The 27186-nt window shown below is 35.5% G+C and overlaps 1 protein-coding gene across 1 annotated transcript; it reads left to right on the top strand.

Moving 5' to 3' along the window:
* The first annotated feature begins 18197 nt into the window (after positions 1-18197).
* Positions 18198-21875, top strand: LOC149562121 (uncharacterized). Its single transcript, XM_089827937.1, has 3 exons — positions 18198-18627; positions 18694-19299; positions 20407-21875. The coding sequence occupies exons 1-3, from the start codon at positions 18198-18200 to the stop codon at positions 21873-21875; spliced, it is 2505 nt and encodes an 834-aa protein (XP_089684063.1).
* The last annotated feature ends 5311 nt before the right edge of the window (positions 21876-27186 follow it).

Here is a 27186-nt window from a genome sequence, read left to right as displayed (position 1 = left end):
ACCTAAATCATGGCTTCAAATAGTATAGTATATGGTGTTTCTAGCTTGTGATATGCCATATGAAAGGGATGATTGAAGTGTGAAACTATTTCAGCTAGGCCCCTTTTGATTGATATGAATTGATTATATAACATCGTTGGGTTGATGAAAGTTTTGAATTATTCCAAGAATTATTTTTTGAAAGTGTACCAATCTCCAATGCATCTTGGTGGTAAATTGACATAGCAATTATAGGCAACTTCTCCCAATGAGTATGGGAATAAGTGAAGAACCACATTCTCATTAGCAATTTTCTTTCGGTTGCAAATTTCATTGAATACCTTGATGTGATTTTCAGTTGTTCTTGTCTCTCTATAGATAAACCTTGGGAAAAAAATTTCAGGATACTTATGAAGGTCCTTGAGTGCCCCTATCAAGTTGATTAGTAAGGCTACAAAATTTTCCAAAAAATTCATCAGTGGAGGGTTTAGTGGAATGATGGGTGGTTGGTTTGGAGGCAGAACCAAGGAAGATGATGAAATGTTGAATGAAAGTGATAGAATTCTAGGAAATCCTTTGTCACTGTAATGCTTACAAAAATGATTGAGTTCTAAGAACTCTAGATCACTATTTGAAGATCTTAAATCTCATTGAAATGGGGATGTTGGATTAGGATCTTCTAGTTAGTTTCAATTATGGAAAAAGCACACCTCTGTAGAAGCACACTTTCTCAAAAAATAGCACATCTTGCGTACCTTCGAACAGTAACAAATGGAAAAAATTTTGAGCTTGTAAAAAAATGCAAAATTTTGAAATTACAAGTTATTTTTCGTATTCCAAATTGTTCCTTGGCCATCCTTCTAGTGCCAATTTCTATTGAGCTATTTTTTTGCATGATGCTTTAATGACAAGAATCCTTTCAAACTCCTCACTTGAAAAGCTAGTCTAGGTTTAACTCCAAGGTTCTAGGCAATCTTGCAACCTACTAAAATTTGCTTAGTTGAAGATAAATGTGTTTGTTCAAAGGGAGGCCTTTGCTAGTTTTGACCAATTTTGGATAAGATGTTCAATCTGCTTGTTGGTTCAAAAAGTAACCACAAAAAGAGATATGTTTTCCATATTTTTTGTTTTACAATTAATGAAATCAAAAAATGAAACTATACAAATTCCTAATTTAACCAAATGTTAGAAAATAAAATAACAAAGATAAGGTAATGATAAATGAAAGTAATAGCATGAAAGGATAATTCCTAATGAATGTAAAACATGGCAACAACATGTCTATGAGTTAAATCATTGAAAAGATCGGGTAGGAAACCAATGAAAATAGGAACAATGCTTCCTCAAATCCACTGTTGCAATTGTTGATGGAAAATTAGTACAAAAACCAATAAATTTTTCACTTCTCATCAAATCACAAGGCCATGGAAAGTGTGCTCATGTGTGAGACAAGAAGTTATGTAGGAATAATAGGGTGATCCCCTCTCCAACTCAATATATTAGTGGAATTCATCAACACACAAAAAACACTAGAGATTAAAGATCACACAATTAAATCAATATAACAAAACCATTCACTCCATTATTATTCATGAACAAGAACTCATAAAAATAACACACTAGAAATAATAACTACACTTAGAATGAGAGCACCAATAGCATATATTATTGCATCAAAATAAAGGCCTAGAATGCATGTTACATTCTTGAATTTATAAGAAATCATTTCTTGATCTTGTGTTGAGAGTGAGAGATCTCTTAATGTAAACATCTACTTCTAAACTAATAAAAAAAATTAATTATATACAAACCGACTCTCTAAATGGTGCTAAGTAGGACTCCGTCCTTGTTTTTATCAATTAATGGGTGCATGAGCCTTTACATAACCTAATAAAAATGAAAGAAGAAGTAGATAAGAAGAAGGAAGCAATAAGAGGATTTGAGAGTCATAGGAAGTTCTAAAAATATAAGGTCAACCTTCTCTAAGCATTTGTAGGAGTTAAGCTATCGTTATAATGCATTTTTGGTACATGCAAAGCTCTAAATTAGCAACTATCAGTTGACTATCGGTGCACTATTATTTATTCAAAATTGTTAGTGCACCTCTAGAATAGTGCACCTTTCACACCTTGGTGGTAGGTTCAAAAAAATCCAAATTTTTTTAAAGTGTCAAAACTGAAATTCTAGCTTCTAGGTCTTCTTCCCCTTTATGCCAGAGCTATGTTTGGATGCTTGATTTTGAATTTCTCTATAATCTTAGCTACTTGGGAACCTTCTAAAAAATCTAAAGCCTAATATTCAGGCCTAAATATTTGTCAATAATTACTAACATCCATTTGAGTCTTCACAAAATTGTCAAGTCTAGTGTCCAGTTCCAACAATACCTCTTGAGTCTTAATGCTTGCCTAATATCTTCATTAGATGAAGCATCCTTAAAAGTTCTTCAGAATTGTTCAACCACTAATTGCACTAACTTGAGATTTATTTTTGATTCATCTTCAAAAATCTCAAGGGATAATACCTCTCCACTTCCAAAATTTTCTCTTGATTCTGGTCTTTTAACTTCTAAATATACTCATGAAGTCCTTCCATGACCTTATTCCCCACATCTATCTTCTCAATTCAATCTTCTAATTTATCTAGTTATTCTACCATATATACATCCATGAGAGTGTGATATCTTTGACCCTTTATTGCTATCAAAACTTTAAGGTCCTTAGCTCAGGTCTACATTTCATCCATCAAACCAAAATCTTGGTTCACTATAGATAACAATTTCTCCACACTAGATTGAATGTAATGTAATAGGTATAGATTACCCTATACTACTTGTAGACCTTTCTGCTTAAAATTGTCATGCCATTGTTGACATGCTCCCAAAAATGAATCAACTTGTACACATTCCCTTTATCTTTCTTTTCCAATGCCTCAGATAGAGTGAGTTTTGGGTGATCTTGGTCCAAAGGGTCTACAATTTCATGGAGATAGCCTCTTAGAAGCTCATTCTATTTGTGCAACATCACCAATTCAGATTCATTTCCATCTAAATTCCTAAACACCTCCTTGACACTTTTAGTGATCATTACTTTAGCTATGTCTACCATGGGGTTTCTTAACATGACTTCTTTAATATGATAGTGCTTAGGAGTCAAATATTTGGTATCAGCATGTGGAGGAGGGATGTTTTATATGGGCAAGTAAGTCCTAATATTTATTCTTTATTATGAAGGCCAATTGTTTCACATCATGTGCAGGTGGCTTAGGCTTTTTGATTGCTTTTACTAGCTCATCCATACTCTCCTCAATAGTCATGTCCAACTACCTCTTTTGCTAAACCATAATGTAATCTCCCTCTTCAACTAGGCTCGTGCAGTGCTCATGGGAGACACATATTTAATTGAAGAGGAGGTTTGTACTACTGGCCCTTTTCCCTTATCACTTCTTACTAGAGTCTTCTCCTTTTGAGATAGATCTACATTGGGAGTCCATGTATCTATTGTAGCCAGAGTCCTTGTCTCTGTATCTTAAGATTTTGTTGAGCTTCTTTTGGTATCCATCCCTCCTCTAATACTTCATTAGCTAGCATCTATTTGGGCTCTTCTTCATGCATTTCTTTCTCTTGTTCTTTAGTGGCAAGAGGGAGAGGAGTGACTGAGCCTTTGTCCAAGAAAGACAAGTCCTGAAATGATGGTGGTGGTATACCTAGAGATCCTTGTGTAGAGGTAGAATTTGATTCTAATCCTCTCCCAAAGGTTGGTTCATAGGTGTATCCCATATCTTATCACTCACCATTTGAGTGCCCATGGCTATAAAATATAAATATGAAATGTTGAAGAGATTTGTTTCTTTTCCTTCCCGATCATCAATCCATTGTTGGTACTCATCTTTAGAAATGGTAACCTAAATAGTTTCCTTAGAAATAAATGGTGACATTATGGTGGAGCCTCTTATTCTTATTTATTTAGTAGCACTAGCCAAGTGAGTCCTCTAACTTAAGGGAAGATTATCCTCTTCTTCTTCTTCATCTTCATTGCCAGCTTTAGGAATTGTATGTGGAACTAAAGGAATGGGAATAACTTTCTTCTGTAATCTCCCCCTTTGTGTCCTTTTCATAGTAGGCCCAACCTTAACCTTCTTAGCAGCTAAAGGAATGGTTTCTTCCTCTTGACCAGGTGGTGACACCTCTTGCACTTCCTTCTCTAGTTCCTATTCTTGTTCCTATTTAGGTATGGGCACTTGATCTTGAGTTGCTTGTCCATCTTTAAGATATGCTTCTGCCAGATCTTCCTAAGGTTGCTGAGATGGTTGGGCCTGATCAATTTTTTCACTACCCTTTGTTTCTCTCTTTCTTTTATTCTTTTCTTGATCCTCCCTAAAGTACTCAACTTCTCTCTCATGTCAATGCACCATTTATGGTCTAACTGGGGATTGTCTAGGGAAAGTTGGTATAGTCACTTTTGCACCTTTACCCTTAAGTGGGCATTTTGTTGCTTGAAAGATAATTTCTTGAGAAACTAGGTCAACTTTAAATGGTTTCTTAATCTAATATCTTGTTAATTAGATTATATGCCTAGCCTTGTGGTTAATATCTGCATTCTCATCCCTATCAATCTTTGCATTCATAATTGGCCTTTCATATATCTTGTCACGGTTATACAAGGGATCCAAGACATCTTGGGTGTCTTGCTGAATAGCCTTGAGTAGGATTTTTATTTTTAAGGTGCTTCCTACTAGATACAGAGTCATCCTACAATAATCCCTTATTCAGATATCATACTCATCTATTGCATTCATCCAATGGTCTTCTATAGAATCTTTGTGCACAAATTGCTTCCCTGCTGAATGCTAAACTCTACCAACATTATCAAAATAAAAATGAGGGGAGTTGTAATCATCTAAGGGAAATTGATCCCATTTTGAATCAAAGGTCACAATATCTTATTTTTGTTTGACCTCAAATGCACCTATAGTGATTGGCCATACCCATGTCTTCTTATGTTGTTTCCTCACTCTATCATATGAAAATGTGAGTTGTCTAACAATCTCTAATAGAATGAGTCTATCTGACAGATATCTTAGGAGCTTCTTTGGGTTAACCTATGTTCTAGCTATCCTTAGATAAGTGAATGTTTTAAACTAGATGTAACAGGTGTCAATATGAAACCATCATAAGTAAATGTTTAAGATGATTGCAAATATGAAATCATCATTCACTATCTGGTATTCCTTTCTCTGATCTAAGGGCTTTTTCTTCATCAATTGAGAGTATACTACATAAGGCCATGCATTAGCATCTTGCATGCTCCCCTTCTTTTAAAGACCTGGGTAATCCATTGTTCTAGCCACCCATAAATACATGTATGATGTCATAATAGAATCTTGAATTGGCTTGTACTCCTAAAAGTTTCTCATGCAGATTATCACTAAGGATAGTACCCTAGTCTATTGGCATTTTAGTCATTTTTTTTTTAATCTATGAAATGGACCATCCAGATATTAAGATGTCTAGTTGCTGGTAAGCCCATGACTTAGCTCAAAAGAATAATAATGTATCCAATGTCATCCTTCATATATCCTTGAGTCATGTCTACCTTTTTTTGCTCTGCATCTCACAGGTGTTCTATCAATACAAAATGAAGATTGTATCATTTTTGTAGCCTCCTTTTCATTCTCCTGATACCACTATTTTTCTCAGTCATAGGTTATCTTCACATATTGATCAGCTCTTAGGAGACGAAATACTTTCTCAATGTTCCTAGGTCTAAGGTTGAGGACTATCTCCCCTATAATTCTCTTTACCACCTTCTCTTCAAGTACATAGTTCTCTGCTAATGCCTTGATGAGTTTAGAGAACTGCACGGATGTGCAATGTGATGTCGCATTCACTAATCCTGATCAGATCATTGCTAATACCATGGCAGACATCTCTTTAGGTTTATTTAATATAATGATGAAATAATTCCAATTAATTGAGCCAAGCTCAGTGCCTCTAATCTCAAAATGTTCATCTTGGAAATAAGATCTCTTCGGTGCACCTTGAAACTTGAATACAATGAGCTTTGGAGTAATCTTCTCTAAAGTGAGGATGATGAGGAGACCATTTGATCTACAAAAAATAGAAAATCATTAGTCCATAAAGTTGAAAATTAAAACCTAAATAAATCCTAATTACCAAAAAACCATACCCAGAATACCAAAATAGTGAAAAACAACTCAAGTTCCCCTCTTCAAGCCTTGACATGGAAATCAATGCACCTTGCACAACTTGAAAGGTGCGCTAGTGCGCTTAATGACCACCAAATAGTCATTTTGTGCATAGTTGTGCTTCTTCAATATGTGTTAAGGGTGTGCACATGCACACCTTGATGGGTGTGCACTATATGCACTTTATTGTCTTAGGGTTTAAAGGTGCACAGATGTGCACCTTGACAAGGTGCACAGATGTGCACCTTGACAAGGTGCGCATCTATGCACCATTAGCTTAAGTGTAATTTTTCTTATGTAAAAAGGTGCACACATGCACATCTTTTCTTGGTGATTTTAATGTTTTTAGGGCATCTAATTGTAGGTTGCGTAGTTAGGATGTACACAAAGGTGCACACATGCGCACCTTTAATAGGTGTCCATGTGCACACCTTTCGACACTTTATTTTTTTAATGTGTGTGTGCAAGTTAGTGGAGGCACACCTTTGGAGGTGTAGAGATGCAGGATCAAGGAGTGCGAATAGAAGAATGAGGAGAGGAGAGGGGGTCTTAGGCTTTTATAGGCTCGAGATAGTGCACATCTATGCACTTGCACATATAGTGCACCTACACACCCAATATGGGTGCACATGTGTGTAGGGTGGGCTTGTGCACCCTCTAGCACAAAAAATTACCCTTTTAGTCAAAAAATTCTTAGTTTTGGCACCAATTTTCTCTATTAGAGAACTAGGGCTTGACCCAGACTCTAGCTGGAGTTCCAAAAATGACCCATGCCTTGGACTAGGGGTTTGGGAGATCAAAAGATTATGCTAGTGGGTCCCCATTTCTAGGAGAAATGGGGCATGCATTTTGAAACCACAATAGTTCTCATGACTCTTTTGCCTGTTTATGATATCAAATTTTCTCCTATTCAAGAAGTGAGAGTTATGCTTAGTAATATATTGACACTTGATAGTTTAGTTGGTCAGTTGAGTGCATATGAATTGAAAAATTATGAAAATAGTATGGTTACAATTGGAAACACATTGAAATTTTCACTAACCATTAAAAATTCCAAGAAAGAAAAGTAAAGTAAAGAATAATGTGAATCAAAATCTGAGGATGACCTATAGTACCAACCCATAGTTTACTTTTCCATTATATTTACCAAATTATGTTTATGCCTATTTCATGTATGAGTTAGTTTCAAGGGTATTGGATTTATAATTATGAACTTATTTCATGACTTGGATTACATGTATATCAATAAAAAATTACTTAGTTGATTATATTTCACATGTTGATTGATGATTATGATTACTAGCGCATTAATGATACTTTAATAGTTCGTAGTTAATAAATGTGATTTCTTTCATAGCAATGTCAAATGATGCTTTAATGATGATTACTCCATATTCATAATGATGCATTATTTTATCTAAGCATTTGATATTTGAATTATAATTATTATGGTACTTACCTCATACTTTAATGTGTATGAAGTATGTGTCTGTTTTATCTTTCTATTTGTCGTGTTTGATGTGGTTAAGGGAGGGAGTCGTAGTCACCTACTAGTCAAGATCTACATGATATACTAGTCCCTGCCATTGCTTCTTTAGTTTAGATATATTTATATACATGTACATGCTCATCTTTTATGTAGAATGTAGGTACTGTGCGTCGACTTCCCTGAATTGCTAAGATGAGCTTGCCCTATCACAATAACTCAATGGTAAGAATGTGGAGATAATGTTTAGGTCTAATCTCAGCCATAGCCTAAATACTTGTCTTGCAAGGAGGACTCGTTACTGACTTTTCACCCTTTCTAAAACCTGTGAGTTTATCTTTGTCTGTGTTGTTTGATTTTGAGTTTTGGTATGTTTTGGTAATGTTGCCTTTATGTGGATTCGCTATGCGATTTATTTGATAAATGATTTAATTATAATATTTGGCTTGATCATATAATTAAATATTATTTGATTAAAAATAAAATATTAAAGCACGAGAATATTTAATTAATTAAAAAACTAATTAAATATGTGTTTTAATTTAAAAGTCTTAATTTAGAAAATTGGCTAAAGAGAAACTAGAATATGATGATATTTAATTAATTATTAACTAATTAAATATGTATTTTAGTTTAAAAGATTTATTTAAAAAATCTAATTTGAGAAGTTGGACAAAAAGAGAATAAAAATATTAAAATATTAAAGATTTAGTATTGCTTTATTATAATTATTTATTTAATAATAATTAAATTAGAATTGCATTTAAATAATGAACTTTGATTATTATTATTAATTTAAATAATAAACTATACTTTGATTAGTGCTTGCACTAATTAATAAACTAGAGGAAAATAAAATATAAAAGAATGCAATTTAAAGATAAATTTCTATTTCTAATTGTGACATAGTTATATTTATTTAATTTACTGATAATTATTTAGAATTTTTATTTTAATAATGAATTCTAAACAATGTTATTAATTAAATTAATAAATATATTATTAAAAATGCTTCAAAAATTAATTAAAGAGAGAGAGCTAATCTTTTTGATATTTTATAATTAAATATTTAAAAGAGTTGTGTATGAAAAGGTAAAATGTAATAAAGTAATAAACAATAATTGATTAGTGAGTTCCCTCTTGTGATTGCACAATTAGAGCTCCAATTTAGGGGAGAACTCTTTATCAGAGATCTAAAGCTCATTTTACAATTACACAGTTTTGTGGAGTAAAATTTAGAATTGGATCAAAAGAATTATTGAGAGTTTCAGAGGGTTTGGATTTGCATGCATTCATAAATTGTCTCAGATTTTAGCTGTGGTTTTGAGGTTTTAGGATTGAAAATTCAAAATTGGATCAAAAGAATTGTGTAAAATTTCAGAGGGTTTGGGTTTGCATGCATTCACAGATTGTCTCAAATTTTAGTTGTGGTTTTGAGGCAGGGTTTGAAAACCCATTGTAGAATTTTATTGAAAGATCTGTCTACTTTGTGTCTTCTTAGGTGTTTGCATATTGCTTATTAATTTGCTATATTGATTGTTGAATAAAGAATTATGTTGTAAATTTTGAAAAAGAAAAACTTATTAATCAAGAAAACTTAATTGAGAAAAATTAGAGAAAAACAATAGAAAATTATTGTGATTGTATTCTTATAAACCCCTTTCTAATATAATGAAAATTTGATTATTGAAAATTGAAAGAAAATAATACATTGAATAGTTAGGGTTTCACCTTTAAATTTTTCATTTGAACTATATGATTATCATGAATTTTCTAAATATAGATGAATATTCTTCTTACATCTAAAATAATTTAATTGTAATATTTATTTGGAAAGCAAAAGATTAATTGAGAGGAAAACACCTAATCGTATACATGCATGTGAAAAAAAATACTAAAAATAGAAATTAACTGTAGTATGGTTACATGCATGTGAAAATAAATATGCTAAAAATAGAAAGCTAAGTATAGTATGGTTACATGCATGTGAAAATAAATATGCTAAAAATAGAAAGCTAAGTATAGTATGGTTACATGCATGTGAAAATAAATATGCTAAAAATAGAAAGCTAAGTATAGTATGGTTACATGCATATGAAAACAAATATGATAAAAATAGAAAGTTAATATAGTAAGGTTACATGCATGTGAAAAAAAATGCTAAAAATAGAAAGCTAACTATAGTAAGGTTACTGCATGTGAAAACAAAATAGAAAACTAAGTATAGTATGCTTGCATGATTTGAGAGATCAAAGACATGCGAAAATACAAATTGTGTGTTTATTTTTATTTTATAAAAATATATTTTAATTTTTAGATTTATTTATTTAATAATAATAATAGATTAATTTCTAAATGAAATAAATATTATTCATTTAGTTATAAAGTAAATGTTAGTATTAGTGATTATTTAAGTTAAATTAAACTCTTAGTTGCATATAAATAATTTTATAATTATTAATGCAAGAGGGAAGTTAATAAATAAATGTTTAGAACTTTATTATATTTTAAGAGAAGTTGTGGTAGAGTTCACTTTGTAATCATTTAGTTAATAACTATTTGACTTTATGAGAGGAATTATAAATAATTAAATTAAATTAATAATTTTATCTCTAGTTGCATTATGAATTAAAAGAAAAGTAAATATTAATATTGGATTTAAATAGAAGTCAAATTAATATTTTAAAAATAAAATTGATATTAGTATGTAATCTAATAATATACATTTATGTTATTAATTAAATAATTTATGATTTAAGATTATTCAAATTAATAACATAATAATATTGCATGATATTTTATATGAACAAAAAGGTTGGATATTTAAATACTTATTGTTTTAAATAAGTATATTAAAATAACAATTTATATCAACATGTATATTCTTACTTTATTCCTAAACACATCCTTATGACCCAAACTAAACAAGAGAAATTGGTGGAATAAAATCATGGGATTGAAAACTGTGTTTTCTAATATTCTATTTATAGTCTTGTGATGTTTATTTTTTTGATAGTTTTTCTTTGTGGGTTGTTTAGTTGGCCAAGCTAGGATGTGTACTAGAGGCATTTTTGAGATTTGTTTTATGATTATTTGATTGGATGTCATGATGAACTTTATGATTTGAATTGAGATTTACGTTTTATGAGCTTTATTCTATTGAGCATTTATGAGAACTTGGATTTTGAGAACTAATGTTATGTTTTGGGTTGCCTATTAAGGAACCAAATTTGATCAATATTACTAGTCTTCTGGCCACACTATTGTGATTTGTGATTTTTGAGAAGGTGGTCTAGGTGCATGTCTATGGGAGTGGTTTGCAATGGGGGCTATTGCCTAAAGTGGATGCTAGGGTAACTCATTGTAAGTTGTGTAACAAGTGATAACATAGTAATTAAAATATCTTGCCTACCCCTTTTCCTTGAGATACATTAAAAAGATAAATTAGAGATTTTGTAATGCCTCACCCTGAGATCCTTTGAACAAGGATGAAATACAAGCAAGATATATACATACATACATAAATACATACATACTGTTAGCACTTATAGTTTTAACGCAGTTTGCTGTCATGGTCTCATTCTCATTATGGAAGTTGAACTTGAAGTTTTGTTCATTTCGACTTCAACTTCGGGTCAGCGATAGTTTTCATCTACCAATCCAGCTTTCTTTCCCCCGTGCCTCCCTTTTTCAAGCCGAAGTAGAAGTTGAAACGCGTCCCTCCAAAACTTCAACTTCAAGTTCAGTATCGATTTTATGCACTAACATAAGTTGTTTGTAGGTTTTGAGTCGTCGAATCAGATCGAAGGTGGGTCCCATTACAACACTTTCCGAGGCATGCTAAGTCATAAATAGAAATATCTAAGGTGGTACGTGCTCAAGCTATGGTGGAAATTGGAAAAGACTAATATTGTTATGACATGATTATCTAGTTGAGCTACGTATGTGCGGATTTGAGGGAATGAGTAAATCGAATCACACGCGACATCCTTCCTTGCTCATGCCACATTAATGAGCAATTATTACCCTTACTTGCCGAATCTGCTCCATAATCTTCTGCACAAGCCTACCTATAAATGCATTGATTTCCAACCTTTTTTCACTCTTTGCAATTTCTTCATAGGAATTTCAGCATACTGGGTAGGAAGGGCGAATTGCAGGCTGAGTCTCTATTGAATTGTAAGTGCCTTTTTCTCATTCTCTTCTGCATTTCAATTGTATTTTCTTTGTTTTGGGCCACCTCTAGCCTTAGCCTCTTTTAAAAATCATGACACTCTTTTGTCCAAAGTTGCCTAAGTTAGAAAAACCACCTTTTCTCAGCTCACTCCCTGAAATTCGGGACACATTCTTAGTAAATAGAAACCCATTTGAGGTAATAGAGAGAGCTAGAAACACACCTTCAAGTCCTATTTACCAGAGATTAGTAGAGAGTGGGTTGATAGAGGCCGCTACTTTTCCTACTGCTATCCCATACCCAGAATGCATCCTTGAGTGTGCGAGCCATTTTGACCCTGTTTCTGGGTGCGTCAAAAAATCATCGGGGGAAGTAGTTGTTAAAATTAGCAGAAAGTGTAAATTTTGCCCTCAAGATTCCTCATAAAGAACCCTATGAGCCATGGAAATGCTAAGCGCCTGTATGCAGCAAATAAAACCAGCTATGAAACCAAGATTGCTCAGTCCTGGCTCTTGAAGCCTATAGAAGGGGGTTTTAGGCTGCCAAAACCATTGACGATCGAGCATTTTATCAAGGAGATTGCAGATATTGTCTTCATGTTGAATATAATTAAAGGAAATCAGCATGCTTTCTATTAGGAATCCTAGATGTATTTCTTTATTCAAAAGATAGTTGAGGGAGTCAAGTTCATCGATTGGTCAGACCTCATAGCCGAGAATCTGCATAAAGGCTTGATAAATGTTACCAACTCTGGTCCTTTCTTTCTATCTTCCTATCTAATTTACATTCTAGTAGCATCCAAAGATTGGGATTATCTTCCGCATACACCCTAGGTTGATGACATGCCTATCTATCAATACTATAAAGATCTCCAGGATGACACGGTGTGCAAAGAATTTAAGAAAATAAATGATGCCTTTTTGGGGAAGTTGGTATTTGAGCTGCAAGGGTGAGAAAATGATAGAGTGTCAGAGGAAGCCATGCAAGCTGTTCAAATTTATGGATGTTATTTCATTCAGTTTCCTAGATTTACATATATTAGAATAGGTGGATTTCTTGGTGAACCCTTAAAATTGCCTCGCTACTGTTCAGACTCCATGGTGCTAGCAGAAATGTGTAGACAGTTTGCTTCTCTTATTGAATCCTTTCAAATTTCAAAGAAGGCCTCTTCAATTTTCTTCCCAATTGAGATTGGGCATTATAGATGCCCTAGTGTGAAAGAAGCTCTATTGTCGACCAAGTCATTAACCCGTTTGTGTCTTAAACCTTTCACTCTTCGACTGGATTTGACTACACTGGCTTTATTAGAGATAATGTCAAAAATGCATTTGCTCTGTTTCACTCCCCAGAGCTAGAGGACTTCTAGGAAAATTGACACAATGAATTCGAGGTGAGGAAGAGACTATGGTTATGCTTAACCATCAAGTAGGTCATCATGTTCAATATAGAGCTGGATACTTATGGTTTGAAAGATGATGATTCAGAGGAAATAGTTGATCAATTTTACCTGGATCAAGTTGAATGCATGCCAATTCCAGAAATTGACTGGGAGAACAAAGAAGAAAATGATGTGTATGCCCGTTCCAAGGATGTAATAGCCAAAACTACCAAATGGATAAAGCCGAAGGCGGTAATTACTCCTAGCTTTTTTGAGAAACCTTCAAGGAAAAGAGATAAAAAGACTCCCTGAACGCAAACTAATCAAAGTGTTATGAATTTGTTGCAGGTCCACTTGAAGCTGAACTTGAAGTAGCCTCGGAAACACTTCAACTTCAGGTTCAAGAGGAAACCCTGAGAAGTAAAAGGATAACTCGCTTGAGTACAAAGAAGGCACAAATCACTACAAGCTAGAACATCATAACTGTGGACCTCAAAGCGGTGGAAGACCCACCCATGGCAGATAATTTACTAGAGTCTCAGAGCTTGGCAGCGACCGCCGATAATCAACAGGGTAACCTTGTTCTGGCCAAATGTCCCTCCATTGCAGAAAAAGAGCAAGCAACTCCCAAATGGCTAGAGACGTCTGTAGAGAAGAAAAGAAGCATTGTTCCCATCTCCATGCCAATTGATGACCTGGTTAGTAAATGCCTAGGTAAGACACCCAAAGTGAAAAAAGCAAGGATAGAGTCGAGAATCAACTTTGACAAAGCCTCAAGGCGATGGACAACAGAAATAGCCACACCACCCGATGGAAGTGCTTGCAATTTCATGGCTCCTCAAGATTATCAGATAACCAAGGTTGACCTTGGAAAGGCAAACCGCGAGATGGATATGAAATTCTTTGAGGTGTCTAATAAAAAGATGACTAAAAGAGTATGGAAGGATGGGCAGGACAAACAGGAAATGAAAGAAACAATCAAGAGCATGGCCCAGTACATCAATGCCATACTTCACCCCGAAGTCAAGCCTATAAGCGAGATGTCCGCAATTGTCGACGTATCCTCTATGGTCAATTAGAAATCACTTGAAAATTTGCATAAGTGCAAGGCTGTGGCAAAAATAGCAGGTGAATGGGTGCTGGATGTTCTGCATAACACTATCCAACATATAGGCCATTTAGACCAGGCATCAAAGGAAATATTGAATATTTCCAAGAAGGTGGAAACAAACAACGATGTGTATGAAAAGGAGAGGAATAATTGATCTAAAATAGTCATATGGCTGGAAGATGTGCAATAGCTTGGTTTGCAAAAGTTTCTCGCTGAATGTCAAGTAGCAGGTCTTGATGAGAAAGTTTTATATGTCATTAAAGACTGCATTGAATGGAGAAATGAGGCATTAACACAGGGAATATCTGAAGTCAAAGAAGCTTTGCAAGAATTGAAAGTTATTCATCAGATCATCCAAAATGATTTAAAATGGTTTGCCAAACATTTTATGGGAAAAGATGATGACTCCGTGGCCCAATCAGATGAAATAATCAAGGAAGTGCAGAAGAAATTTCAGGAGTGGCAGGATAAAAAGACACCAGTAAGGCAGGATTTCTCCAACGTGGCACATACGGAAGCTATGTTGATTATCAACTCAAAACACCTGGAGATGCACGAGGAAAAGGCCGCTGAGCTAAAGAAAATAAAGGAGATTTGGAAACAGAGATTCACCTATATCGGCTTGCCACATTAGTCAGTTATTTTGGTCTTTTCAGCTGCTTATGAGACATGGAAGACTGCGAGAAACACGACTAGTGGAGATAGTTCGGCATGATCAAGACAAGCGGTTACGCCTGAAAATGTTTAGTTACAGTTTCTTGGCCGTTTTCCTTGGTTTTTTTTTCAAGATTAGTTTTAGCTTAGCAAAAAAAAAGACAATCTACTCCTGGCGGGGTAATTTTGGCTTTGGTCCAGCCCCTTCGCCTATAAATGTAATAATTGGTATTGTTTAGGGGGGGATTCTCTCAGGCAGACCGATAAAAAGAACTATTTTTGTTTATGGTTTGGTTTCAATTTTAGAAGTAGCAACTCTGGATTTATGCAAACATATTGAAACTCTATAGTTTGAATCTCAGTTGAAGGTTTTGTGAGTAGATACTATTATCTGCTTATTTCAGTTAGTATTTCTATAAATGCTAGTTAAAGCTTTTAGCTGTGTCTATTATCAATTCTGGGTTTGCGGATTCTGAGTATGGGAAATGCTGTGAGAAACTAGTGGATTTATATTACCTTCTTGATGCTTTAATTCTCAATTATGTGGATCATTTTGATAGTTAAGGTTGAGTGGTTCTTTTGCATTAAAGTTTGTTTTTTATTGATGAAGTGAAATAAGTTGTTTCAGCACTTTCAGTAGATAGTTTCTTTTGCAAAGATCTTTCTATTGAATCCTTTTGAACTGAAAACTCCATTTGCAATAAAGGTAGCTACGCCTATTTTCATTGAGAAAATATTAGGCAGAGAATTCCTAAGCTTATCAGATAGGAATTCATTTGTTAGTTTACATTCTTTTCTCTATTTTTTATATACAAACTTTATGGGAAAAACTATTCACTAACAGTTTTTGGCGACTCTACTGGGGAAGAAACAAAGAATGGTTTTGCTTCATAATGAAATTTTCCCAGTACTCCAACCAGGCTTAGGTCTTGACAATACACAAGAAGATATTATTTTTGATTTACGTGTGCAAGCTTGGAAACTCAAAATGAGCCTAGAGCAATTCTCACAAGTTAACCAAGTGCTCGAAAGAGAAGAAGAAAGAGCAGAACTCATTAGAGGTGTACCCATTGGAAATGAAGAAGCAATAGTTGATAGATTAGTCCCAAGGCCTCATTGAGTGTTGAAGGCTGGTCTATATTGTGATAAGCTGGATAGTAGGAGATATACTTGAAGTGAAGAGAGAAAAGGGTTCATTGATGAAGCTTATGAATTTGTAAGAAAACTTGATTTTGCCCCTGATCTCTCCCTGAAAAGGAAGAAACCTGCCCAAAGTAAAAGTAGACGAACCTCTCCTAAGAAATCAACTCCCATAGTTGTGAACCTTCAAGCCCTAATATTACCTGGAACCTTGATACCCTCTCATTTAAATATCCAACCTTTGAGCGCTGTCTTTCCTAGGATGGCAGCTAACCCGTGGGGTGCACAAGTAGGTCCTAAATCTTCACCCTCTTCCTAAAGGTGCTAAAGAAGTGCTGCCTAAATTTTATGGAGATGGAAAGAAATCAACTGGTGAACATCTTAATGCCTTTAATACTGCATGTGTTGTCCTTGCGGTAGCACATGAAGATGTAGCTGTGAGGTTGTTTATACAACCCTTAGTTGATGATGCTGCAGACTGGCTCCATCACCTACCTCAAGGGTCTATTACTGACTGGAACCATATGCGTACTGCTTTTGAAGATAGGTTTAAATCTTTTGAAGATGAAAATACCTTGTTACTTCAGTTAACTCAGTTAAAGAAAGAAATACATGAACCCATGAGAGACTTCGTAGCAAAATTTAATAAAATAGTTCACAAAATTCCCGCTACTAAGAGACCTAATGGTGAAAATTGTAAAGGGTTCTTTGTTAATGCTATGCCTCCTGACATTAGTTTCCACTTGAGAAGAAATGCAATAGCAGACGTTGAAGTTTCCCAGAGATTAGCTGTTGAATTAGAAGATGATCTTTTGGCTACTGGGAAATGGAAAAAAGAAGTACAAAACCCCAAAGCTCAATCACTTTCATCAGAAAAGTCAAACCCATTGGTTCAAAAATTGATTAATGATGTGATGACTATTAAGAAACAACTTCCTAAAATGAATACCCATTATCAAGATATCCCTAGGAAGTATCCAGGCCAAAGTAGTTACCAAGGAAAACAGTTTGCATTGCCCTCAAGTCAACAAAGATTACAGATTGAAGCTCCACCTGGCAAAAACAACATCTGTGTTTTTCATCTTACAAATGACCATGAGGAAACTTCTTGCCTTGAAAATATTAGATATCAGCAACTTGAAGCAGAAAAAGTGGCTTCTACTAATGTGATAATAGAAGAAGAATCTTCTGAGAAACCTGGCGACTCCGTAAATTATTACCTTGAATATGAATCTAACTCTGATAGAGGTAATGATATTTTATTAACCTTAGAAGAGGCTTCATGTTTGGTCTTAACTCGAGGGCAAAGAACTGGAATATCTGATATTCATGGTAAAGGTATTTCAATGCCAACTCAGGCTAGAGAGCAAAAGGTAAAAGGGGGAAATGAAAGTAAGTCATCACCCGTCCCTACATCTACCCCTCAAATCTCAAAAAGGGTATCTGATTCTGATTCCTCATTTGACATTGTCGAGTTTTGTAAGACTCAAAGATACAAATCTCTCCTGCTGAATATTTAAGAATGAATCCTAGTGAACTTGATAAGTTGATTGAATACATTAATCAATCATCCCTCGATAAAGCGATCAAGCAAATCAATGAAGTTTAAGTCTCAGAGAGCGATGAAGTAGTTGCCGAATGTAAACAAGATCACTCTAAAGGAAAGAAGTCTGAAGCTCAAAAATTTCATGATCACAAGGAGGTAATTCAACTGGATTCCATAAGTCCTGAATCTTCTTATAACCTCAAGCCTAATCCATTTTATGTTTCTCTCTTTTTACATGGATTCAAGTTGAGTAACTGTATTATAGATTCAGGGGCTTCAGATAATATAATGCCAGCAGCTGTAGCAAAGGCTTTGGACCTTCCACTGACTAAAACATTTGGTAAATGTTATTCTATGGATTCAAAACAAGTACCTTTAGTGGGTCAAATTAAAGATGCTCAAGTGTCGCTGGCGGCTTATCCCTAGAAGAGGATCAAACTCACCATCCTGGTAGCCGATATCCCCACTAGTTATGGCATGCTTCTCAGTAGGACTTTTTGCAGAGATCTAGGGGGTGAAATTAAGATGGATTGGTCTCAAGTAGTAATTCCTGTTGGGAAAGACAAAGTAACCTTGTTGCCTGAAACAAAGTCCAAATATACAGTTTTTCCATCTGATGATCCTAAGTCTCAAATTCTTTACCAAGAGTTTGATTTTTCTAATTATCTCATTCTCTCTGAAAATGAAAAAATAGGTGAAAAGCCATCAAAGGAGAACCTGCTATGGACTCTTGAATTTGATGGGAGTTGTTGTTCTAATGGATCTGGAGCTGGCATGGTTCTCATATCACCAGATAATAAAAAATTCCCCCTTTCTTATAAACTTTCCTTTGAAAATACTAATAACACAGCTGAGTATGAAGCCCTTCTCCTTGGCATCAAAGAGGCTAAGAGGAGAAACATCAAGCTGCTAAAGGCCAGAGGAGATGTTGAACTCATTGTGAAACAAGTCAAAGGCATGTTCTCAATAAAAAACTAGAGATTGAAACATTATAGAAACTGTGTATGGGATGAAATTGAAGGCTTAGATGCCTTTGCAATTGAAGCTATTCCCAGAGAGCTGAATGACAAGGCAGACTCCTTAGCAGTTTTAGCTTCCTTGTTAATTCCTCATCCTGATTTCATAGACAAAAAGTATTCAGTAGAAATCATTCACAGACCAAATATTCCTGATAATAACAACAATTGGCAAGTATTCAAAGATGATGCTCATATTAATGCTTTCTTGCAAAGTGTTGAAATTTTTTCTATGAATTACTTTGAGGGCTTGGATGTAGAATGTCGAGAGTTTTGTCCTGATTTGCCTAATGAAAATGAGTTGATACAGCTGAAAGGGAACGTAATACCTAAAGGTCTCGTTGAACTTGAACAAATTTTTGATAGGCGAGACACCTTTTTAGCTCAAGATGGAACACCTAAAGAAGATCCAAACGCAGACTATGAAAAGGTAAATCTGGGAGATAAACATAATCCTAAAATTGTCAATCTGGGAACCTGCTGTGATGAGGGTGAAAAGGCAAGATTCATTAAACTTTTGTCAGAATATATCGACGTCTTTGCTTGGTCCTATGATGATTTGAAGACTTTCAGAGATGGGAAATTCAAGCACCATATTACTCTTAAACTAGGTATCTCTCCTTTTAGGAAAAAATTAAGAACATATAATCCAAAAGTTTCTGATGCAATATTTAGGGAAATAGAAAAAATGTTGAAAGCCTACATTATTTTCCTGATCCATCATTCCACATGGGTGGCAAATATAGTACCAGTCAGGAAGAAGAATGGAGAAATAAGGATTTGTGTTGATTTTAGAAATGTTAACCAAGCAAGTTTGAAAGATAACTTTGCCCTGCCAATAATGGATCAAGTTCTCCAAATGGTTGCTGGATCAAAAATGATGTCCTTCTTAGATGGTTTCTTGGGCTATAACCAAATAAAAGTTGTTGAGGAAGATCAACACAAAATAGCATTTATGATGCCTTGGGGGACTTTTGCCTATAAGAGAATGCCGTTTGGCTTGATAAACGTTGGTGCTACCTTCCAGCCAGCTATGAATTCAACTTTTGGTAACCTACTAGATAGATGCATCATAGTTTACCTGGATGACATGACTGTGTTTTCAAAAAAGAGGAATAAACATCTAAAAGATTTGAAAAAAGTGCTTCAGAAATGCAAGGATCACGGAATTTCAATGAATCCTAAAAAATCAATTTTTGCTGTGACTGAAGGAAAATTGCTGGGGCACATAGTTTGAAAAGAAGGTATCAAAGATGACCCTAAGAGGGTAAAAGCCATCCAGCAATTATGTCTCCCTGTCAATCGAAAAGGTGTTAAGTCCTTCTTTCGACAAATAAATTTCTTGAGAAAATTCGTACCTGATTTCACAAAAATAATTAAACCCATGGCTAAGCTACTCAGTGAGAAACAAAGCTTCAAATGGGATGAACCTGCGTTGAAAGCATTTAAAGAGGTAAAATAAGCTATTGTCAAAGCCCCAATGCTTATTCATCTTGATTTCAAAAAAGATTTCATAATATATTGTTACGCCTCTAAACACACTATGTCAAGCATGTTGCTCCAAAAGAATGATAAAGGAGAGGAGATGCCTATCTCTTTTATGAGCATACCTCTAAAGAAGCATGAGCTTAACTATTCTTTATCTGAAAAACAAGCGTTTGCAGTAGTTAAAGCAGTAAAATTCTTCAGATACTATATTTTGCATTCTCATTCTGTAGTATATGTGACATCCACAGCAGTCAAGAGCATTCTTACACAACAGGATGTAGCAGTCAACAATCGGGCAACATGGGTAGCAAAGGTCCAGGAATTTGACTTAGACATCCGTTCAACTAAATTAATTAGAGGACAAGGTTTGTGCAAACTTATTGTTGAAGGAGAGAAAGAGGAATCATATCCCTCTTGTTTATTGGTAAGTCTCAAGGATGGATGGTATTCAGATATTGCCTATTTCCTGACATATGGGAGGTGTCCTAATCACCTCAAGGGGAAAGACAGATGTACACTCCAACTTAGAGCAGCTAAGTTTGTTATAATTGATGATATCTTATACAAGAGAGGACTAGATGGCATGTTTTTAAGGTGCGTTGATACTGATCAACAGGATAAGTTGCTGAGAACTTTTCATGATGGAGTTTGTGGAGGCCATTTTTCGTCAACAGTGACAGCATTCAAGATCCTAAGAAGCGGATATTATTGGCCAGGTATGTTTAAAGCTTCTTATCATTGGGTTAGAAACTGTAAGAAATGCCAATTGTTTATAAGGAGATCCCAGTTAGCCGCTCTACCTTTAAAACCTATAATTATAGAAGAACTATTTCAACAATGGGGTTTAGACTTTGTTGGGCCTATTAATCCGATTTCGAGTGCAGGGAATTCTCACATCCTCACTGCTACTGATTATTTTACAAAATGGGTAGAAGCAATCCCAGTTAAAGCAACGACTTCAGAGGTAGTGTGCAAATTTTTGACTGAAAATATTTTGACCCGTTTTGGCACTCCCAGTAAAATAGTGACAGATAATGCACAAAACTTCTCATCCGAAAAGATTCAGCTATATTGCTATGACCATGGAATTCATTTGTCACATTCCTCAAATTACTTTCCTCAAGGCAATGGACAAGTAGAGTCCACAAATAAAAATCTAGTCAATATTATAAAAAAATTGGTGGATGAAAAGGGAAAAGATTGGCACAAAAGGTTATACGAAGCACTTTGTGCTGACAAGACCTCTCCTAAAAGAGCCATAGGTATGACACCTTTTGAATTGGTATATGGAGTTGAAGTACAACTATCCTTGCCTCTAGAATTAGCCACTTTGAACTTACAGAAGGCAATCGAAGGTGAAGTATTCCAATCTTCCATTGAAAAGATGATATCGTATCTCCAAAAGATAGAAGAAGAAAGGAGGGAGCTAGTAGATCATATCACAAATCATCAAGCCAGAGTCAAAAAGATTTTTGATCAAAAAACAAGACCATGGAAATTCATGAAAGGAGATCAGGTCCTGCTGTGGGATAAGAGGAAAAAACCTAAAGGAGCTCATTCTAAGTTCGAAAGCTTATGGAAAAGACCATTTGAAATATCTAAAGAACTAAGATCAAATGCCTTCAAGCTGCAATATCCAAATGGTGATGAACTTCCCCTATCTTTCAACAGGCAAGCTCTCAAGCTATACCATTTTTAGGTCTGATTCGCGTCTCATTGTAAATACCATCTTTTGGCTTCCTTTCCTTGCCTTGTTTTGTTTTGGTGTGTTGTGTCATTGTCTTATGAGTCGGTCTGCAAATCTTGGACTCTGGGTTCATTCATGATCCTTCTAGTCTCATTCCCCAACTGGAGCTGATTGTTAGCACTTATAGTTTTAACGCAGTTTGCTGTCATGGTCTCATTCTCATCATGGAAGTTGAACCTGAAGTTTTGTTCATTTCGACTTCAACTTCGGGTCAGTGATAGTTTTCATCTACCAATCCAGCTTTCTTTCCCCTGTGCCTCCCTTTTTCAAGCCGAAGTAGAAGTTGAAACACGTCCCTCCAAAACTTCAACTTCAAGTTCAGTATCAATTTTATGCACTAACATAAGTTGTTTGTAGGTTTTGAGTCGCCAAATCAAATCTAAGGTGGGTCCCATTACAACACTTCGTGAGGCATGCTAAGTCATAAATAGAAATATCTAAGGTGGTACGTGCTCAAGCTATGGCAGAAATTGGAAAAGACTAATATTGTTACGACATGATTATCCAGTTGAGCTGCGTACGTGCGGATTTGAGGGAATGAGTAAATCAAATCACACACGACGTCCTTCCCTGCTCATGCCACATTAATGAGGAATTATTGCCCTTACTTGCCAAATCTGCTCCGTAATCTTCTGCACAAGCCTACCTTTAAATGCATTGATTTCCAACCTTTTTTCACTCTTTGCAATTTCTTCATAGGAATTTCAGCATACTGGGTAGGAAGGGCGAATTGCAGGCTGAGTCTCTATTGAACTTTAAGTGCCTTTTTCTCATTCTCTTCTGCATTTCAATTGTATTTGCTTTATTTTGGGCCACCTCTAGCCTTAGCCTCTTTTAAAAATCATGACACTCTTTTGTCCAAAGTTGCCTAAGTTAGAAAAACCACCTTTGCTCAGCTCACTCCCTGAAATTTGGGACACATTCTTAGTAAATAGAAACCCATCTGAGGTAATAGAGAGAGCTAGAAACACACCTTCAAGTCCTATTTACCAAAGATTAGTAGAGAGTGGGTTGATAGAGGCCGCTGCTTTTCCTGCTGCTATACCATACCCAGAATGCATCCTTGAGTGTGCGAGCCATTTCGACCCTATTTCTGGGTGCGTCAAAAAATCATCGGGGGGAGTAGTTGTTAAAATCAGTAGAAACAGTGTAAATTTTGCCCTCAGGATTCCTCATAAAGAACCCTATGAGCCATGGACATTCAAGGAGGCTGAGCGCCTGTATGCAGCAAATAAAACCAGCTATGACCCCAAGATTGCTCAGTCCTGGCTCTTGAAGCCTACAGAAGGGGGTTTTAGGCTGCCAAAACCATTGACGATCGAGCATTTTATCAAGGAGATTGCAGATATTGTCTTCATGTTGAATATAATTAAAGGAAATGAGCATGCTTTCTATTGGGAATCCTAGATGTATTTCTTTGTTCAGAAGATAGTTGAGGGAGTCAAGTTCATCGATTGGTCAGACCTCATAGCCAAGAATCTGCATAAAGGCTTGATTAATGTTACCAATTGTGGTCCTTTCTTTCTATCTTCCTATCTAATTTACATTCTGGCAGCATCCAAAGATTGGGATTATCTTCCGCATACACCCTGGGTTGATGACATGCCTATCTATCAATACTATAAAGATCTCTAGGATGACACGGTGTGCAAAGAATTTAAGAAAATAAATGATGCCTTTTTGGGGAAGTTGGTATTTGAGCTGCAAGGGCGAGAAAATGATAGAATGTTAGAGGAAGCCATGCAAGCTGTTTAGATTTATGGATGCTATTTCATTCAATTTCCCAGATTTACATATATTAGAATAGGTGGATTTCTTGGTGAACCCTTAAAATTGCCTCGCTACTGTTCAGACTCCATGGTGCTAGCAGAAATGTGTAGACAGTTTGCTTCTCTTGTTGAATCCTTTCAAATTTCAAAGAAAGCCTCTTCAATTTTCTTCCCAATTGAGATTGGGCATTATAGATGCCCTAGTGTGAAAGAAGCTCTATTGTCGACTAAGTCATTGACCCATTTGTGTCTTAAACCTTTCACTCCTCGACTGGATTTTGACTACACTGGCTTTATTAGAGACAATGTCAAAAATTCAGTTTCTCTATTTCACTCCCCACAGCTAGAGGACTTCTGGGCAAATTTTCACAATGAATTCGAGGTGAGGAAGAGACTGTGGTCATGCTTAACCATCAAGCAGGTCATCATGTTCAATATAGAGCTAGATACTTATGGTTTGAAAGATGATGATTAAGAGGAAATAGTTGATCAATTTTACCTAGATCAAGTTGAATGCATGCCAATTCCAAAAATCGACTGGGAGAAAAAAGAAGAAAATGATGTGTATGCCCGTTCCAAGGATGTAATAGCCAGAACTGCCAAATGGATAAAGTTGAAGGCGGAAATTACTCCCAGCTTTTCTGGGAAACCTTCAAGGAACAGAGATAAAAAGACTCCCCGAACGCAAACTAATCAAAGTGTTCTTGAATTTGTTGTAGGTCCACTTGAAGCTGAACTTGAATTAGCCTTAGAAACACTTCAACTTTAGGTTCAAGAGGAAACCCCAAGAAGTAAAAGGATAACTCGCTCAAGTACAAAGAAGGAATGGATCGCTACAAGCCAGAGCATCATAATTGTGGACCTCGAAGTGACGGAAGACCCACCCATGGCAGATAATTTACCAAAGTCTCAAAGCTTGGTAGCGACCGCTGACAATCAATAGGGTAACCTTGTTCTGGCCAAATGTCCCTCCACTATAGAAAAAGAACAGGCAACTCCCAAATGGCTAGAGACGTCTGTGGAGAAGAAAAGAAGCATTGTTCCCATCTCCATGCCAATTGATGACTTGGTTAGTAAATGCCTAGGTAAGACACCCAAAGTGAAAAAAGAAAGGACAGAGTGGAGAATCAACTTTGACAAAGCCTCAAGGCGATGGACAATAGAAATAGCCACACCACCCGATGGAAGTCCTTGCAATTTTGTGGCTCCTCAAGATTATCAGATAACCAAGGATGACCTTGGAAAGGCAAACCGCGAGACGGATATGAAATTCTTTGAGGTGTCTAATAAAAAGATGACTGAAAGCGTATGGAAGGATGGGCAAGAAAAACAAGAAATGAAAGAAACAATCAAGAGCATGGCCTAGTACATAAATGCCATACTTCACCCCGAAGTCAAGCCTATAAGCCGATGTCCGCAATTGTCGACGTATCCTCTATGGTCAATTAGCAATCACTTGAAAATTTGCATAAGTGCAAGGCTGTGGAAAAAGTAGCAGGTGAATGGGTGCTGGATGTTCTGCATAACACTGTCCAACATATAGGCCATTTAGACCAGGCATCAAAGGAAATATTGAATATTTCCAAGAAGGTGGAAACAAACAACGATGTGTATGAAAATGAGAGGAATAATTGGTCTAAAATAGTCATATGGCTGGAAGATGTGTAAGAGCTTGGTTTGCAAAAGTTTCTCGCTGAATGTCCAGTAGCAGGTCTTGATGAGAAAGTTCTATATGTCATTAAAGACTGCATTGAATGGAGAAATGAGGCGTTAACGCAGGGAATATCTAAAGTTAAAGAAGCTCTGCAAGAATTGAAAGTTATTCATTAGATCATCCAAAATGATTTAAAATGGTTTGCCAAAAATTTTATGGGAAAAGATGATGACTCTGTGGCCCAATCGGATGAAATAATCAAGGAAGTGCAGAAGAAATTTCAGGATTGGCAGGATAAAAGGACACCAATAAGTCAGGATTTCTCCAGCGTGGCACATACAGAAGCTATGCTAATTATCAACGCAAAACATCTGGAGATGCACAAGGAAAAGGCCGCTGAGCTAAAGAAAATAAAGGAGATTCACCTATATCGGCTTGCCACATCAGTTGATTCTTTCGGCCTTTTTAGCTGCCTACGAGACATGGAAGACTACGAGAAACAAAGCCAGTGGAGATAGTTCAACATGATCAAGACAAGCGGTTACGCTTGAAAATGTTTAGTTATAGTTTCTTGGCTATTTGCCTTGGTTTTTTTTTTCAAGATTAGTTTTAGCTTAGCAAAAAAAAAGACAATCCACTCCTGGCGGGGTAATTTTGGCTCTGGTCCAGTCCCTTTACCTATAAATGTAATAATTGGTATTGTTTAGGGGGGGATTCTCTTAGGTAGACCGATAAACAAAACTATTTTTGTTTATGGTTTGGTTTCAATTTTAGAAGTAGCAACTCTGGATTTATGCAGACGTATTGAAACTCTATAGTTTGAATCTCAGTTGAAGGTTTTGTGAGTAGATACTATTATCTGCTTATTTCAGTTAGTATTTCTATAAATACTAGTTAAAGCTTTTAGCTATGTCTGTTATCAATTCTGGGTTTGCGGATTCTGAGTATGGGAAATGCTGTGAGAAACTAGCGGATTTATATTGCCTGCTCGATGCTTTAATTCTCAATTATGTGGATCATTTTGATAGTTAAAGTTGAGTGGTTCTTTTGCATTAAAGTTTGTTTCATATTGATGAAGTGAAATAAGTTTTTTCAGCACTTTCAACAGATAGTTTCTTTTGTAAAGATCTTTCTTTTGAATCCTTTTGAACTGAAAACTCCATTTGCAATAAAGGTAGCTGTGCCTATTTTCATTGAGAAAATATTAGGCAGAGAATTCCTAAGCTTATCAGATAGGAATTCATTTGTTAGTTTACATTCTTTTCTCTATTTTTTATATACAAACTTTATGGGAAAAACTGTTCACTAACACATACATACATACATACATACATACATACATATTACAAGTATGAATGCACACACCAAACAACATACAAGGATCACAAAGATCGCAACAAAAGGCTAACAAACATCCAACCACCAACGGATCTTCAAATGCCATTACTAACCAAAACATAAATGTGAAAACAAAAGAGATCACCCAAGCTGAAAGATAAAAACTGACTTCTAATAATTAGCTTAGTCTAAAATCTTGAAGCCCTAAAATTTGGCTAATTATAAATTTTTGAAGCCCTAAAATTTCCTAAAATCTTTATCTTAGCTCATAGAGGTTTGCAATCTATCTCAAAAGACTTGTTGCATATATTAAAATATATCTTAAGTACAAGGAATTTAAATAATATATTTTAAACCCCACGGAAAATTTGTTTTGAACTAAGGTGGTGTAAAACCTAAAAGGGTGTCCAAAACCAACTTTCAAACTTTTCTCAGACAAGCCTAGATAGCCCTTATTTTTTGCGTGAGGCCTATAGAGTGCCAGATTCTCATGTGAAGATGT

Source organism: Cupressus sempervirens, chromosome 4 (assembly GCF_028749045.1).
Source record: "Cupressus sempervirens isolate cs-2001-9-10 chromosome 4, ASM2874904v1, whole genome shotgun sequence".
NCBI classification, from domain to species: domain Eukaryota; kingdom Viridiplantae; phylum Streptophyta; class Pinopsida; order Cupressales; family Cupressaceae; genus Cupressus; species Cupressus sempervirens.
Note: the sequence above shows the minus strand (reverse complement) of the source record. Positions and strands in the feature narration are given on the sequence as shown.

Coding starts and splice junctions, on each gene's coding strand:
- LOC149562121 (XM_089827937.1), top strand. CDS start 18,198: ATGGATTGGTCTCAAGTAGTAATTCCTGTTGGGAAAGACAAAGTAACC. Junction 18,628..18,693: donor CATTGTGAAACAAGTCAAAG/GCATGTTCTCAA, acceptor ATGAAATTGAAG/GCTTAGATGCCTTTGCAATT. Junction 19,300..20,406: donor CCATATTACTCTTAAACTAG/GTATCTCTCCTT, acceptor CTCATTCTGTAG/TATATGTGACATCCACAGCA.